Genomic DNA, 15,123 nt, shown 5'->3' with positions numbered 1-15,123 from the left:
GGGATAGGGGAAAGGTTGTTCTCTTAAGTACTAAATCCATGTCTTGAATAAGGGCCCCACCCTCTCACTAGGTTGAGAGGGATATGGTTTAGTGACTGGTTCACAAACAGTTGTTCATTAGAGGATCAGTAGGAACTTAAGAAATAAAATGTAATATCGGGGATAAAACAACATATTGACCCAGTCGTTATTACGAACAACCTGTAAATGGTCGACTTAGTAGTTATGGTTAAATCATGTGGACACAAATATATCTATAGTGAGGAGAATGCAACTATCGAGTTATAGTGGTGTGACTTGATAGTTAACGAATTCTCATTAATTTTGTCTAAAGAGTTTTAGCCAATTAATTGGATCCCACAACCCAATCTAAGGTCTTAGATAATAGTAGGGAAGATCAACTGATGGTCTACAAGGAGTTGCTGAGAAGATTTGAGTTAAATTCATGGATTGAAGAAGTTCTTCAAAGGTAACTTATCAAAACGCTCGTTTATCTTATGAACATGCTTACTTAAATGCTAAAATGGATGAATTATAGTATATATTAATCCTGATTTCTTCCACTAATTGCATGTTAACTCTATCATATGCAATATAATTAGCGTGTAGTTTAATTATCGAATTAAATAAATTAGAGGGTTAGAAATATTTAAAAGTGATTTAAATATTGCACATGAATAGAGATTCATTTTTGGGATTGTTAGTTATTAATTTAATATTTGATAGTAAAGTAATATTCAAAATTAAGTAATTGCTTAAACCTATCTGAAATAATAAGAAAAACTAATTAACCATCCTAATAAACTAATTAGTCCCATCCGAATCGATTGAAAGCATGTAAATTAAAATTGAAACTAATTACATTAAGGTCCAGGGCAATGTTAGATTTAATATCTAATCTTTAAGCGCTTAATTAAATATTCATTTGACTCAATCCTAGATTGGTTAGAACAGTATTTATCTTATTCGATTCACAAGCTACCCTAACCTTGTTAGAACAGTACTTATCTTATTCGATTCACAAGCTACCCTAACCTATCGCTTTCTACGAATCAACATATAATAAAGTATCACGAGTTATACATTAATCAAAAGTAATAATCGTTCAATCCCCAAGCATATGACAGTATGATAATATTTTATTAAGAACAGAATTGAATCCAACAATTACCTTATATAATTTGGTTTGAAAACTCACACGTACATGGAAATAGGGAAAATCCTAAAACCCAAGCTAGAATGAGATACCTTAGCCCACAATTAACATGATGGGTATGAAACAATTGTTTCGATACATGGGCAGACCAAAAAGATGGAAAACAGAGAGAAATCGTGCTCAAATCCGCTATAATTGGCAGATGAAAACCCTAGGCGACATAATGAAGTGTTTATAAAATCGAGACGGTGTCGTGGCACTAGGTTGCAATGCCACGGCCTTGACGAGAATCTACACGCCATGGACTTTGGAGCGTCACGGTGCTACCTTTCAACGGTGAGCAGGGCACCATAAGGCGCCACACGCTGTGTAGGCAGGAGCAAAATGGTCTTTCTTTACTTCTTTCTTCTTGGTTGAAGTAATTAAGTTCCGTTTTGGCCCATTTTAGCTTCATTTCGTTACTAACGCTTGACTCTACCTATTAGGATGCCTGAAACCTATAAAATAACCAAATAAACACGTAAAATCCAGAAACAATCCCAAATTAAGAAGAGCAAGATAATACATTTTCAATACTATTAAACATTTTGTGAATTGTTCAAAGAAAAAAAGATATCAATAAAAATATTAAGGTCTCAATTTACAAAAATGTCAATGAAAATATAGATAAAATGTTAATGTTGATGTCAATAGATATTTTTGAAAAAAACTTATAAAAACAAAAAATTTCAAAACATATATAGTAAATAAATATTATGTACTTTTTTCAACGAGTTATATTTAATATTGATATTAGATATACATTAGATATTTATTTGCTTATTTTTTCATGCATCATAAACTTTTTTACTATACAAATAAAAATGTTAATTCATAACCCTCATCACAAATATTGAAATATCGATAGAGGTATCAACGCATGCAGATGAGACTTTAATACTTTGCATATAGCATATGAACAAACAAACTTGTTCCAACCATGGCGAAAGTTAAGATCCCATTTGGTAACGATGTGAATTTTAATTTTATATTTTTAAAGATTGTGTTTGTTTCTCACAATTTCCTCCTCATGGTTTTCATATTTCCTATGTAAACAAACATTAGAGCTCTTAGTCAATTTCCATAAATAAAAACAAGTTTTTCAAACTAATTTTTTCTTTAGTTTTTAAAATTTGGTCATGATTTCGAAAATACTCTTAAAATGTAGACAACAAAATATAGAAAATAATGTAACAAACAACTAAACGGTTACAAAAGGGTGTCTAAATAGACATTTATTATTTAAGCAAACTTATAGAACATCCATGCCTAACACCAAATACCCAGATGAATAACAATTTGAGGAATGAAAAATACAAATGATGATGATACACCAAATATAAAATATATCATCAAAAACTGTATATGTGGTAATAAATTTTTATTATAAGAGTAGCTATTATTAAGACCCTGAATTCATGATTATAATTACATATGAGTTCGTCCATGGCAACATTTGAAGCTGATACCAGTATCCATGAAACGAGGACATTCAGGACAATTAACAACCATTGGAATCCATCCACTGAATCCAGGAAGAACCACTCGATCACATTGATGAGTCTTTGCAGCAACTTCATTGAAATAATCTCTGAAAGAATCAGGGAAACTTTTTATGTTTAATATTTGTTTCCATATATTGAAGTCTTCCAACACTGCTAGAATCAAATTCCCACGTCCAACAAGAACTGGTTCAGAGCCCACAGATAAAATTCCCCAACCATTTTCATTTTCATAAGATATCAATCGTAATATATCTTCTGTTGTTTCGCTTGCACTTGAGCCTTTTATTTGGCTTTTTACTATGAAGAAACCCCATTGTGTTATCCAAAAACGAGACATGAGTTTTGGATCATCTTCTCCTTTGGTGTTTTTTCCTATGCGTACAATCTCGAATGTTATTCCTTTGTTTCTTATCCATGGATCGGTTTTTATGTCACTTACTTTTTCTTCGAATTGGTGGATCCAATTTGGGTCTTTTCCTCCATAGAATATGATACTCTTTTCTTGGTTCATCTAAATAAGGAAAAAAAAAATTATACCCCTAAATTTTTGTTAAAACTAATAATTATATCAACTTAAATCATACACTTTCAATGAGTCGATAGATTTAGACCCTTTATTAATGATTTATAGCTTAATTTCACTGACTTCGTTTAAAATGGACTGGAAATTGAAGTTTCTTCTGATAAATATTTAGTTTATAATTATTGAATTTTGAAAATGATGCTTGTCTTCTCAGATTTTCTAAATATTGGGTTTTTATCTAACCTATACATGAAAATATTTGAATTCTTTAACCTAATATTCTTTTTTTTCTAGTTTTCAAATTTTAACTTAAAATTTGATAATATTGTAAAAATGTGTAGACAACAAAACATAAGTAAGTGAAAATAGAAACTTTTACGCTTAATCTTTAAAAATTAAAAAAAGTAAAAGTATTCTTCTCCTAGAATTTTACCAAATGTACTAACAAAGAATATCACATAATTTTTTCTAAATAAGGGTGGTATCACATAATTCTTTCTAAATCAGAGAAAAACAAATTAAAACAAGATGAAATATGCTACTGCCACTATATTCCAGCATTTCTCTTTAATATTATGATAAGCTTTTCTTTCATAAAAAACCTTATTCCTGTGTGAAAATTGTGCATTATCGATTAATAAATTAACTTATAAAAATTTAGAGTTTTAATTAATTCTCAACATACGATTTTTTAACAAGATATTAAATGATAGAGAGATCAGTAGGTGCATCAAGACATCTTAACTAGGTTAACACCTACGTATTACTTTCATCATTTTCTAATGTTAATATACTAATTAAGGATATGAATTGATTTTTAGGCTAAAAATAATCGAAAAGAACTTTGACCCGTAAACTACTCAGGTTATATGAATTTGATGAAGTTGATCTCTAAAGTTTATGGTTTGAAATTGAAAGTGTTTAGAGTCTAAATTGATAGAATATCAAAAACAAGTTTATGGGCGAAAATTAAAATTAGAAAGGAAATATTTACTTACCCAATTATGTAATCTTGGGTGGTCAGTAAATTTGAGGATAGTAGACTCTGGCCAATTCTTTTCCAATAAAATGTCAATTTTTCTATTGGAGAAGGGAACAGCCTCAGATCCCCAAACTCTAATTAAATGGATTGCATTTGTGAATTCCACTTTTGAAGTTGAGTCAAGAACAACTACTAATGGATCATCTCTTAGTTGCCAATTTTCTTCTAAAAATCTCCATCCTGCAATTTTTGTAGTAAATTGCACTATATACCATGGCATCTTAGATATTACATGCTCATATCTTCTTCTATTTTCTTCATCTGGATCATTTGGATTGATAATTGGAATCCAAACAATCTTGTATTTATCTTCTCTACCCAATTCATCATAAACCAATTGAAGAGCTTTGATGTCTTCTTCTGAAATGTTTAATCCAGATATTACTAATACCACTTTCTTCCTTCTCAAACAATTTTCAATGCTGACCTGTATATGATATCACGTATCAATCAAATTCTAAACTTTAGGCTCTATTTGATAACAATTTTGTTTTTGGTTTTATGCTTTTGAAAACTTTGTTGGTTTCCTGATTATGATCTTTTTACTATGGATTTCACCTCATTTATAAAAATAGAAACAAGTTTTTAAAAACATACTTGTTTTTAAGTCGTGTTTTTTCATAACAATTTTAATTTTTGAAAATTATGTTGGTTTTTTCATCGTTCTCCAATCTTTCTTTAAGAAAATATTTGAAGTACTGATAGCGAAATTCTAAATACCAAATATAGTGCATATCAAAATAAAGAAATTCATAGATATAAGTGAATATAGTACACTATCCATGTTTATAATTAATCTTTATTTTCAGAAATCAAAAATAAAAATCTAGTGGTTATCAAACATGAGATTTAGAGTGCGTTTGGTATACATTTTCAAGTATTTAATTTACAAAAATAAGTCATTTGGGAAGAGATTAGAGTATTTAACAACCACTCAAAATAGCTTTTCAAGTATATTTAATCAGCTTTTATCAAAAATATTTAAATAAAAATGAGTTTTTTGGAAAACATTTTTTCTCAAGTCAATTCCAACATTCTCTTAATGTTTTGTTGAGATCAAAGTAGATAACTAAATTTAAAATAACAAAAATCCAATAGTATTTATGAGCTTAGTTTTTAACAATATACTATACCCTTATCAAATATTGCCAAGGACTTGTTTGATAAAAATATTGTCCTTCTCTTTTTTAATTAAAAAACTAGTACTTCTTGCCCCCTCACATTTTTGTCTAGTAATTCACTTCTAAATATATTTTAAACTTAAAAAAAAAATAAATAAATAAATAGATTTGATGTTTTCAAATATAGAAAATGAATCAAAATATTTATAAATATAGAAAAATTTCACTATCTATTATAGACTGCGATAGTTTACTATTTGTATCAATCTGTGTCATGATAGACATAATAGTAGTCTATTGTCACCTATCGTAGATAAATTATGATATTTTGCTATTATTTGTAAATATTTTCAGTAGTTTTGTCAATTAAAATAATTTTTTAAATATATATATATATATATATTGAAATCGACTAAGATGATTAAGGGTTTTTTAAAATAAAATTCTAAATAAAGAAATGATTGGTAATAAAATTCAGTCTATAATATAAGAAACTTAAAGACAAAAAAATGTTGTTAAATGAAAGTCTAAATGAGACATCAAAAAATGTTGACCTTTCTTTTAGTAGAGCCATCTATGAAAGGCCTAGCTTCATTCTTTCCCTCAATCAACTTTGACACAACCAAAGCTAATTCAGTAGGAAAGTTATCAATGTGATCCACCAACCATTTATATAGGTTTATCTCTTCTGCATTTGCAAAACAAAATAAAATAAATATACTTGTTAGCTTAACATACAAATAATATATGCATGAAATTTTTTTTAAGTTCTTTTCATTATAAAAATTAACTTGTTTACTTACTATTTTTTTTTCCTTTCTTATCCAATAAGGAAAAATTAAGATTGTTCTTTTTAATCTAAAATTTCAAAAGATTTTTATCAATGGGCTGCTTTTTTTTTGAGGAGGGATAGAATAAAAGAAATTGACAGCAAATTAAATAAGTACATTTTATTAATAAAAAAATAAAGACGAACCAAATTGAAGTGCAATAATATGTATATCAATAAACTACTTGTAGAAGTATGATGATATAAACCAAAATTTTGACCTTGTTGTTCTCGTAAAACAGTAAGATGGGTTTCAAGTATGGAGAGAATGGAACTGATCTTCTCTGTCAACTCATTCAAATACTTCTGTGATTGACCCCTGAGATTATTGCAATCTTAATTAGTTCTTTCATATTAAAAGAACTTTGCCAATGCAAAAAAATTATCAAGCTTCTTAGGCTAATAGCATCAAAAAGGCAACAATTGAAGTAATAATTAAAGGGAGATGTCTTTTTTTTTTTTTTTTTTTTTTTTTATTTTTTTTATTTATTTTTAAATTAAGTGTCTAATAACATTTAAGAAATTTAAATATAATAGAATCTAACCGTGATAAAACTCTATCACTAAGACTCTTATCAATGATAGACTTCTATTATCAATATAGTCTAACAGATTTTGATCAGTGATAGACTTTTATTAGCAATATAGTCCTACATCAATGAGACCCCGAAAGCTTAATCTAAATTTTGCTAAATCTATAATTTTTTTGCATTGTGTTATATCTGCTAATATTTTTGGCATTGATTGCTATATCTTAAAATCAATTATTTATATTTTGGTATGATAACCATTTAGCTCTTGAATTTTTTTTTTTTTTTGAAAAATTAAGATTATAAATACTACTTCTCACACATATGAAATTTTTTGTTTTATTATCTACATTTTAACAATGTTTTCTAAATATCCGGACTAAGTTTTGAAAAAAAAAAAAAAAAAAAACAAAAGTTCTTATTTTTAAAATTTGTTTAGGATTCAGATGTTAATATAAAAAGAAGAAATTTATTATAAAATATTTTGAGGAAGCCAAATTCTTTTAGAATCAAAAAAGTCCTTATATAATTATTTCTTAAAATGAATAAACATTCCAAAGAACCCCTCGCAGAAAAAGTAAATATTACTTAAAAGTTGAAATATACATTATATTTTTAAAACAACATAATTCTATTTTTGACATCTGCTTTCCAGGAATCGAAATTCTTCCATGACCGAAAAAAAAAAGTAAAAAAATAAAAATAAAACAAAGATGAGAAATAAAACAAGTTAGAAAAAAAAACACAGAAAAATTAGACCAGTTTCGAACAAAGGCTAAAATACAAGTTTTTATAATTTAGTTTTCATTTGATAATTATTTTATTTTTAAATAAAAATATTTATTTTTTACTATGATATTCATATTTCTCAAAAAATCACTTGAATTCTTAGTCAAATTAAAAAAAAAAAAAAAAAGAGCAATTTAGCTGAAACTATTTACAAATATAGTAAAATATTATCGTCTAACGGTGATCTATCATGTCTATCTATTAAGGATGATAGATATCTAATTTTGCTATATTTGTAAACATTTTGGTTGATTTTACTATATTTAAAAATAGTAATTTTTTAAAACTACTTTTAAATTTAGTTTTTAAAACTCCATATAGAAAATGAATAACAAACTTGTATTAAAAAATAATAAGTTTAATTTTTAAGAAGTAAAAAGAAATAACAAATTTTTATAGAAACATTAACTTAGGGGGTACTTACTCAGTGGCAGTCAAATAAGCAGAAATTTGTGCTGTTGAAGCAACAATAATATGTATAACCCAATAAGTAATCAACGGAATTTGGCGAATGGCAGAAGACAATTCTGTAAGCTCTTTCGTATCGTACTTAGAAAAATCCTTAATCTCTTTCATATATTTGATGGCTTTCATACACTCATAAATTAAGCACTTTGGGCTAAGAAACACTTGTCGATATTTGGGTGTATCCAAGTGCTTTTTCAACTCAGGAACTTGCTTAATAATGGCCAATGTTTTAGCAAGTGGATCTGTTTTGAAGTAATGGTTGAGATGCCATAATTCTCCATAATCCACTGAAAATGCTGCAAGACATAGAACTGCTTTTGCTTCCCATGGATAGCTTATTAGTATGTTGAGAATTTCCGTTGTTGTCTCGTGGGCTTTTTCAATTCCTGCTGCTTTGCACCCCAACTGCTTAGTATTCAATCCAATTATTTTGTTAGCAAAATTATATTCTATTAGGTAACTGTTTCTTTTTTTTTTTTTCAGTAAAGTTATTTTAAATAATAAAATTGTTGAAAATATTTACAAATAATAGCAAAATATCACAGTTTATCTATCATAGACCGCGATAGACTACTATTCGTGTCTATCATGACACAGATAGACACAAATAATATTCTATTGCAATTTATCGAAGATAGATAATGAAATTTTGCTATATTTGTAAATATTTTAATTCATTTTACTATATTCGAAACCAACTCTTTTTTATATGCATGTTAACTTACAATTTCTTATTAGGATTTTTTTGAAAAATAGATTTAAATTCTTAGTCAAATTCTAAAAACAAATAATTAATTTGACTTATTTTTTAGAACACCTGGTTGAAAAAAGTAGGTAATTAAAAAAATTATCAAATAAAGAGATAAATTTGGTCACTATTGTTGAATTTTTTCCAAGAAAAATATAGAAAAGAAAAACCAAATGTAAGTTTTTAATTTTTGAAAACTTTTGGGGACATGTAATTTTTGGATCCCAAGTGGAATTTAATGGATAATTTTTTTGCAAGTATAGACATTAGACTCAAAATATTAGCAGATATAATATAATATAAAAAAATTACAAATATGATCAAATTTAAATAGTTTATAACGATAGACCATATTATTGGTAGGAGTCTATCAGTAATAGGCCATATTACTAGTAAAATTCTATAAAAAAAATAGAAGTTTATTAGACTTGGTTATATTTACAATTTTTTTGAATGATATTATACATTTTGTTATTATTCTAAAAATGCTACCAATTGCAATTATCCTATAACTATATATAACATTGATTTAGGTTAAAAAAATCATTAAGAAAAGGTCACTGTGTCAATATGTTTTTAAGACTTGTAGACGAAAAAAATAATAAACAATTTTTTTCTATAAAAAAAGTTGAACATAACTGGAGGGCTAAAGACTAGTTCTGAGATTTTTTTAATAATATAAATAGAAATAAATTTGAATATTTTGAAAGTAGTGTGATTAAAATAGAACAAAATCTAAATACAAGAACAGAAATAGTTTCTAAAATATTCATTTATATGATGGTTTGTGAAATATTATGGGATTAAAAACTTTTTCAACTTAAATGTTTATGTGGTTCAGGATTTTAATAAAATAAAGAGGTCGAGTTCAAGCGCTGGTTTTAAAATATTTTTGTAATAAACACAACTAAAATTTAAAAGCTAAAAAGGTATATATCTTTTTTTAAAAAAAAGAACTTTATTTATCTATTTATATGTATTTGATTAATATTTCAAACATTCCTTAAAAAAAGGTGAAAACAAAATAGTAAAATAATGTTTGATGGTTAAATGTTGAATGCTAAATATAAAATCAATCTTATAGTTGAATTCAGTTCACTTTAACATATTTACTCGTTTAATTAATAATCATTAATATGAAATGAGGTTTTGTAATGAATTCTCTATAATTTCTCAAGAAAAAAAAAACTTTAATGAATGACCTCACTAGAGATACGATGTAGTGTACAAAGAGGTAGATTGAGTGAAGCAGCATAAGAGTCACTACCAAATGCTATACGCCCTTCAATTACCTGCAATCCAAAACAAACTATATGATAAAATACAATCGATCAATTTTTCCCAAAAAAATTGAGTAATTGGATTGGAACTTTTTATTTAGTCGGTTATGTAATGACTTTCTCGCACTTGAAAAGTATTTGAAGCACTTAAAAAGTCATTTCAAACCGCTACTAAAATATAATAAAAAGCTAAAAGTATATAGAAAGAGTTGTTTGTAATACTCGAGAAACACTATCAGTGATTCGATCTGCCGTTATAATGATGCTCTCAACCAATAAGATATAACTATCGATATCAATTTTGATTTTATCATCTTCCCGATGTTTCGTGTAAATATGATTTATAACGGCATCGTCTGACAATTGTTCGAGGCCCAGCCCCTCCTTGTGGTTTTGCAATTTGGGATGAACAAGTGAGGTGGTGGGTTTCTTGGGCGGTACCAAAGACATGGGTGCACAAAGAAACGAAATATAGAGAGAAAAAGGAGGGTCAATTTTGGTTGTTTATTTGATTTAGATTTTCTATTTATAGGTCTTAGAAGAATGTGAATGAAGAGACAATAGTAAAGAGAACCCTGGAAAATCCACAGCTTCATTCGAAAGAATAGAATATGTTATAAGATTGAAATTTGGTTAAAGTATAAAATGAATAACCATATGCTATCTTCCCTTGTGTTGTACTGTATTGTTTTTCTTCTTCATCACTTTTTAATTGTTTTGAATGAGAAAATGTACCTAATTTAGTCATCTCTTCAAATTTTGTTTTCATTTCATTCTTCATAAAGCCTTTAGGTATAATATTCATCATATTTGAATTCGACATCTAATAGCTCTGACATTTTTCTAATTCTCTAATCATGCTCATGTTATCTTGCTAATAGTTTGATTTGTTTGCAAGAGTAAAAATTATCCTTACAGATCAACACAAACCCTTTTAACCTACTTTATCCTTATAACATGGTTCCTTTATAAATTCTCGGGAGGTTATCAAATTGTTCAAATTGAAGCATTTTGCTCCAGAATTCCTATGATTGAGTCATAGAAAAGAATGTGAATCTTATTCATAGTAACTATCAATTTTTTTTTTTTGGTAACTCTTTTATAAATTATATTTGCATAATGCAAGATCCCTCTCATTTAGGTATGATCTCACTTCATTCATGTATTCCTAATCTATTTGATTGCTGAGAACTTTATTTGGTAGAAATTTTGTTGAGATATATTGGTGAATTAAATATGGATCTTAAAAAATTATGAAAATAACTAAACTTACATAATTTATTCCAACTAATAAATAAACATTATAGCCGTCTTAGATGAGTTGTAAATCTTAATTATAATACTGCTTAACTAGCTTCTAATAGGTGATACTTTTGTTGAAAAGTTTAATAAAAGAAAATTATTTCAAATGGTAAAACTGTTGAAAATATTTACAAGATATAGCAAAATTTTAAAACTATCAATAATAGACATTGATGTCACTGATAAACACTAATAGAAGTACTGATAAAAGTTTATCAGTATTTATCTGCATTCATCATTGATAGTTTTAAAATTTTACTATATTTTGTAAATATTTTGATTATTTTTTTATATTTAAGAATAGCCCTTTAATAAATTAAAATTTTAAATTATGTTTATATAGGTTAGATATGAACATAGGAAAAAAAAATTTAACTTTATACATTTGCATTAGTTGCAATAAAACTGTTCATGTTAAAATTAGTAGCTAACAGCAACTGACAAAAAATTGAAGTAGCTATCTTGAATTTAAATCTTTTCCCACCGTCAGTTAATTTCTTTGTAAATTTAAATGTTGTATATTAAAAATATAAAATCTTAACTAATTAACGTATGAAAAATTGAATAAAGAATTTAAATTTTATACGAGAATTTTCTTTTTCTTATTAGGGAAAGTTATGGTCGCGTTTCTTGAAGAAAAAAGACTGGATGATTTGAATATTCTCTGAAGGAGATAAAATCCTCCCACCTTTCTTCTCAAATAATAATAATAATAATAATAATTAATAGTAATAAATAAATAAATAAAAATGTCCCTTGAACTTAAAAAAAAAAAAGAATTATATGCTAAAGATAAGTTTGATGATCTTTTTCTTTTTAAGCCTGATAATCTATGAGACTATGTTTTTAGGTATTTTGGTTTTCTTGGCAAGGACTATCAAATTGAAAAGAGGAGCTAGAGAAAAGCTCTCTAATTTAAAATAGTCCTTGTTCAAATAAATTGAGTTTAATTCATCAATAATTAACATGTAATATGAGGTTAAATCTCTATAACTCTACTTGTTATATTAAACAAAAATTAGTCTTGTTCAATTACTCCACCCGGTTTGATACCATTTCGTTTTTTGTTTTTGGTTTTTGAAGATTAAGCCTATTTCTTCACAATTTCTTATAATGATTTGCATCTTTCTTAAGTACAATAATTTAATTTTTAGCTACATTCCAAAAACAAAAAGAAATTTTTAAAAACTACTTTCTTTTTAGTTTTCATAAATTGGTTTGGTTTTTTAAACTATTAGGTAAAAGTAGATAACAAATGAATAAATTTGGAGATGAAAGTAGTGTTTATAGGCTTCATTTTCAAAAACAAAAATAAAAAACCAAATGGTCATTAAATGAGACCGTATAGTTTTAACTAATAAATCTCATCACAATTTAAATTAGGCAAGAATTCGATAAAATATATGATTTAAAATTTTCTTTCGAAAAGGGATACTTCATTAGTAGACCAGCATGCAAGAAACATATACAAGAAAGTTTAAGTTGATACTCGAGTGTTGTTATAAAATTGACTTTCATAAAAAGAAAATGATTTTAGATATGTGATTTCTGTCATTCTAAAAATGATTTTTTAGTTGAGATGTTCTTGTACACCTGTGATCCCTATTTTGTGTTTTTTGTTAAAAAAAAATAATGATTTTGATCATTCCAAAATTACATGCAAGCATGTTCTTATTCTTTCCATTAAAACCAACCAATAGAAATTTAACAATAGAGAGAAACCTAATATGTATGAGAAGAGAAAAACCAAGGACAAAGATCCACTACAAGTTTAAGTTTTCCCTTAGCTAATGCTTTTGGCTTAAGAAAGACCATGCATGGCTAAAGCTGCTTTGGAATCAATTCTTGCCTTAAACACAGACAGCTGATGTTTCCTTGTGCTTTCTAAGAAAGGGACAAATATATCATTTTTGTATAAATTAAATTAGTGATAACTTCCCTTTCTTTTTCACCTATAGAAGTAGAAAGTGCTTCTTGCTGTCAAAGTGATTCTCATTATTCCTTAACTGTATGGACTCTTGAGTAAAGAACAGAATGTTCTCTTACAAAGCACAACCCAACCCAATGATGATGCTAATTTAATTGTTCTGTCCCCATCAATAATATACATTTTCAAGAAATCCAATGAATTGTAATCTTCTTTCAGAAAATTACTTCACCATTACATAATCTGATTCTTGCCTTTTGATTGTCACATTTTGTCGAGGTTAAAGGGGTATTAATAGCTTCAAAATTATTGTTTATGAAGAATTTATTCAAAAGGGTCAAATAATATCTCTTGTGATGGTTTAAACTTTTAGAGTCTAATAATTACTTTAACATAAGATGAGAATATTGGGGATTTTATGTCTGTGAGGCTTTATACAGCATAATAAAATTAAAATCATGGATATAATAAAAAAATGGTGGAAAATCAAAATTTAATATGAGATGTATTAATGTTCATCTAAACTTGGTTCCAATTTCATCTTTTTTTTCTTAAAGGATACTTTGGATAAGTAGGATGCACCCAAATATCTCCACTAGTAGCCATATTCATAGCACCACATCATCTCTCATTAAGATATTCATTTAGCACAAATGAAAGAGTACAAGTAATCCATGAAGGCAAGAGATAAGCCCGAAAATAAATACATTAAATATTACAAAAGGCTTGTATAAATACAATAAATACATTAAATTTTAATTTCATCCAATTATACACACTAGATTGTGGTGCAATTTCTTTTGAACATGCATGGTACTAGAGGTAGAGGGATCAGATGATGCATAAGGATATCTCAACTACAGGTTGATACAACTATATCGTCGTCCTTTGACACCAAAAGTGAGTTGTATTAATCAACAAAAGAGATGTATAGGGGAGGGCTGAAAATGAGCTCAAAAAGTCGATAATACAATAAGAGATAAGCTAGGGGAAAGCCTTCTAATTTAGCTAGAGAATAGATACATCATAATTATAAAAATAAGAAGATTTAGTATACAAAGCAGCATATAAATGATATCTTCCCAAAGATGTGTTGGCGACTTATCAAGATATACTTTATATTTGGTATATCATATATACTTTATGTATATCGTACATTATAATCAACTTATAATAATTCAATTCTTCTTGTTGGTAACCATTCTAAATGAATGTTGATAAACTATTGATACACCGCGTTATACTTGCTATTGAATTTTAAATAGGTTTTAATATACTACTATACTAACAATACTAATACACCAATGTTATACGTGAAATTTTATTTAGAAGGAATATTTATACTTGAAATGATTTTTTTTTTTTAGCATAATGACAATAATGGGCATGTTCTCCTTTCTTTCAAGTTGTAGGTTCAAATTTTTGTACACCCTTAGTTGTGCTAAAATATATCTATTTTCTATTTTTCTTGTTATTCTTACTGTTATTGAATTAGCTAATATAATATATTAAATATAATAGTTTTTTTTTTTTAAAAAAAAAAAACTTTTTGGTCCCTAACTAGGTTTTGAGTATAGTTTTTATTTTGGCCATTAAGTTTTAAAATGGTATACTTTCAATCCTTAAGTTTTAAGTTTCATTTAAATTTAATCCTTAGGTTTCAAAATGTGACAATTATACCTTTTAGATTTGAATTTTGTTTCAATTTCGGTTCCTAAGTTTCAAGATATACATTTTTAACCTCTATTTTTCACTACTTGATTTTAGTCTTTGACGTTAATGTTTATTAATTAATTTAAAATAATTATGAAGTAAAATTTTAAATATAATTTCATTACAAATAGCGAAACTTATTTAATTATTA

At 26.9% G+C, this 15,123-nt stretch overlaps 1 protein-coding gene across 1 annotated transcript; it reads right to left on the bottom strand.

Moving 5' to 3' along the window:
• Nucleotides 1-2,509: 2,509 nt before the first annotated feature.
• Nucleotides 2,510-10,512, bottom strand: LOC120092723 (protein SIEVE ELEMENT OCCLUSION B-like). Its single transcript, XM_039050878.1, has 7 exons — nucleotides 10,253-10,512; nucleotides 9,953-10,042; nucleotides 7,959-8,407; nucleotides 6,437-6,534; nucleotides 5,941-6,074; nucleotides 4,222-4,692; nucleotides 2,510-3,211 (listed from the first exon to the last, which is right to left on the bottom strand). Exons 1-7 carry the CDS (start codon nucleotides 10,478-10,480, stop codon nucleotides 2,624-2,626), a joined length of 2,058 nt encoding a protein of 685 aa, XP_038906806.1. The 5' UTR covers nucleotides 10,481-10,512; the 3' UTR covers nucleotides 2,510-2,623.
• Between the last annotated feature and the right edge of the window lie 4,611 nt (nucleotides 10,513-15,123).

Source organism: Benincasa hispida, chromosome 12 (genome assembly GCF_009727055.1).
Source record: "Benincasa hispida cultivar B227 chromosome 12, ASM972705v1, whole genome shotgun sequence".
Classification (NCBI taxonomy): domain Eukaryota; kingdom Viridiplantae; phylum Streptophyta; class Magnoliopsida; order Cucurbitales; family Cucurbitaceae; genus Benincasa; species Benincasa hispida.
This window is presented reverse-complemented; position numbering and strand designations above follow the sequence as displayed.

Coding starts and splice junctions, on each gene's coding strand:
- LOC120092723 (XM_039050878.1), bottom strand. CDS start 10,480: ATGTCTTTGGTACCGCCCAAGAAACCCACCACCTCACTTGTTCATCCC. Junction 8,408..9,952: donor TACATCGTATCTCTAGTGAG/GTCATTCATTAA, acceptor AATACTAAGCAG/TTGGGGTGCAAAGCAGCAGG. Junction 6,535..7,958: donor GCTTATTTGACTGCCACTGA/GTAAGTACCCCC, acceptor CAATAATCTCAG/GGGTCAATCACAGAAGTATT.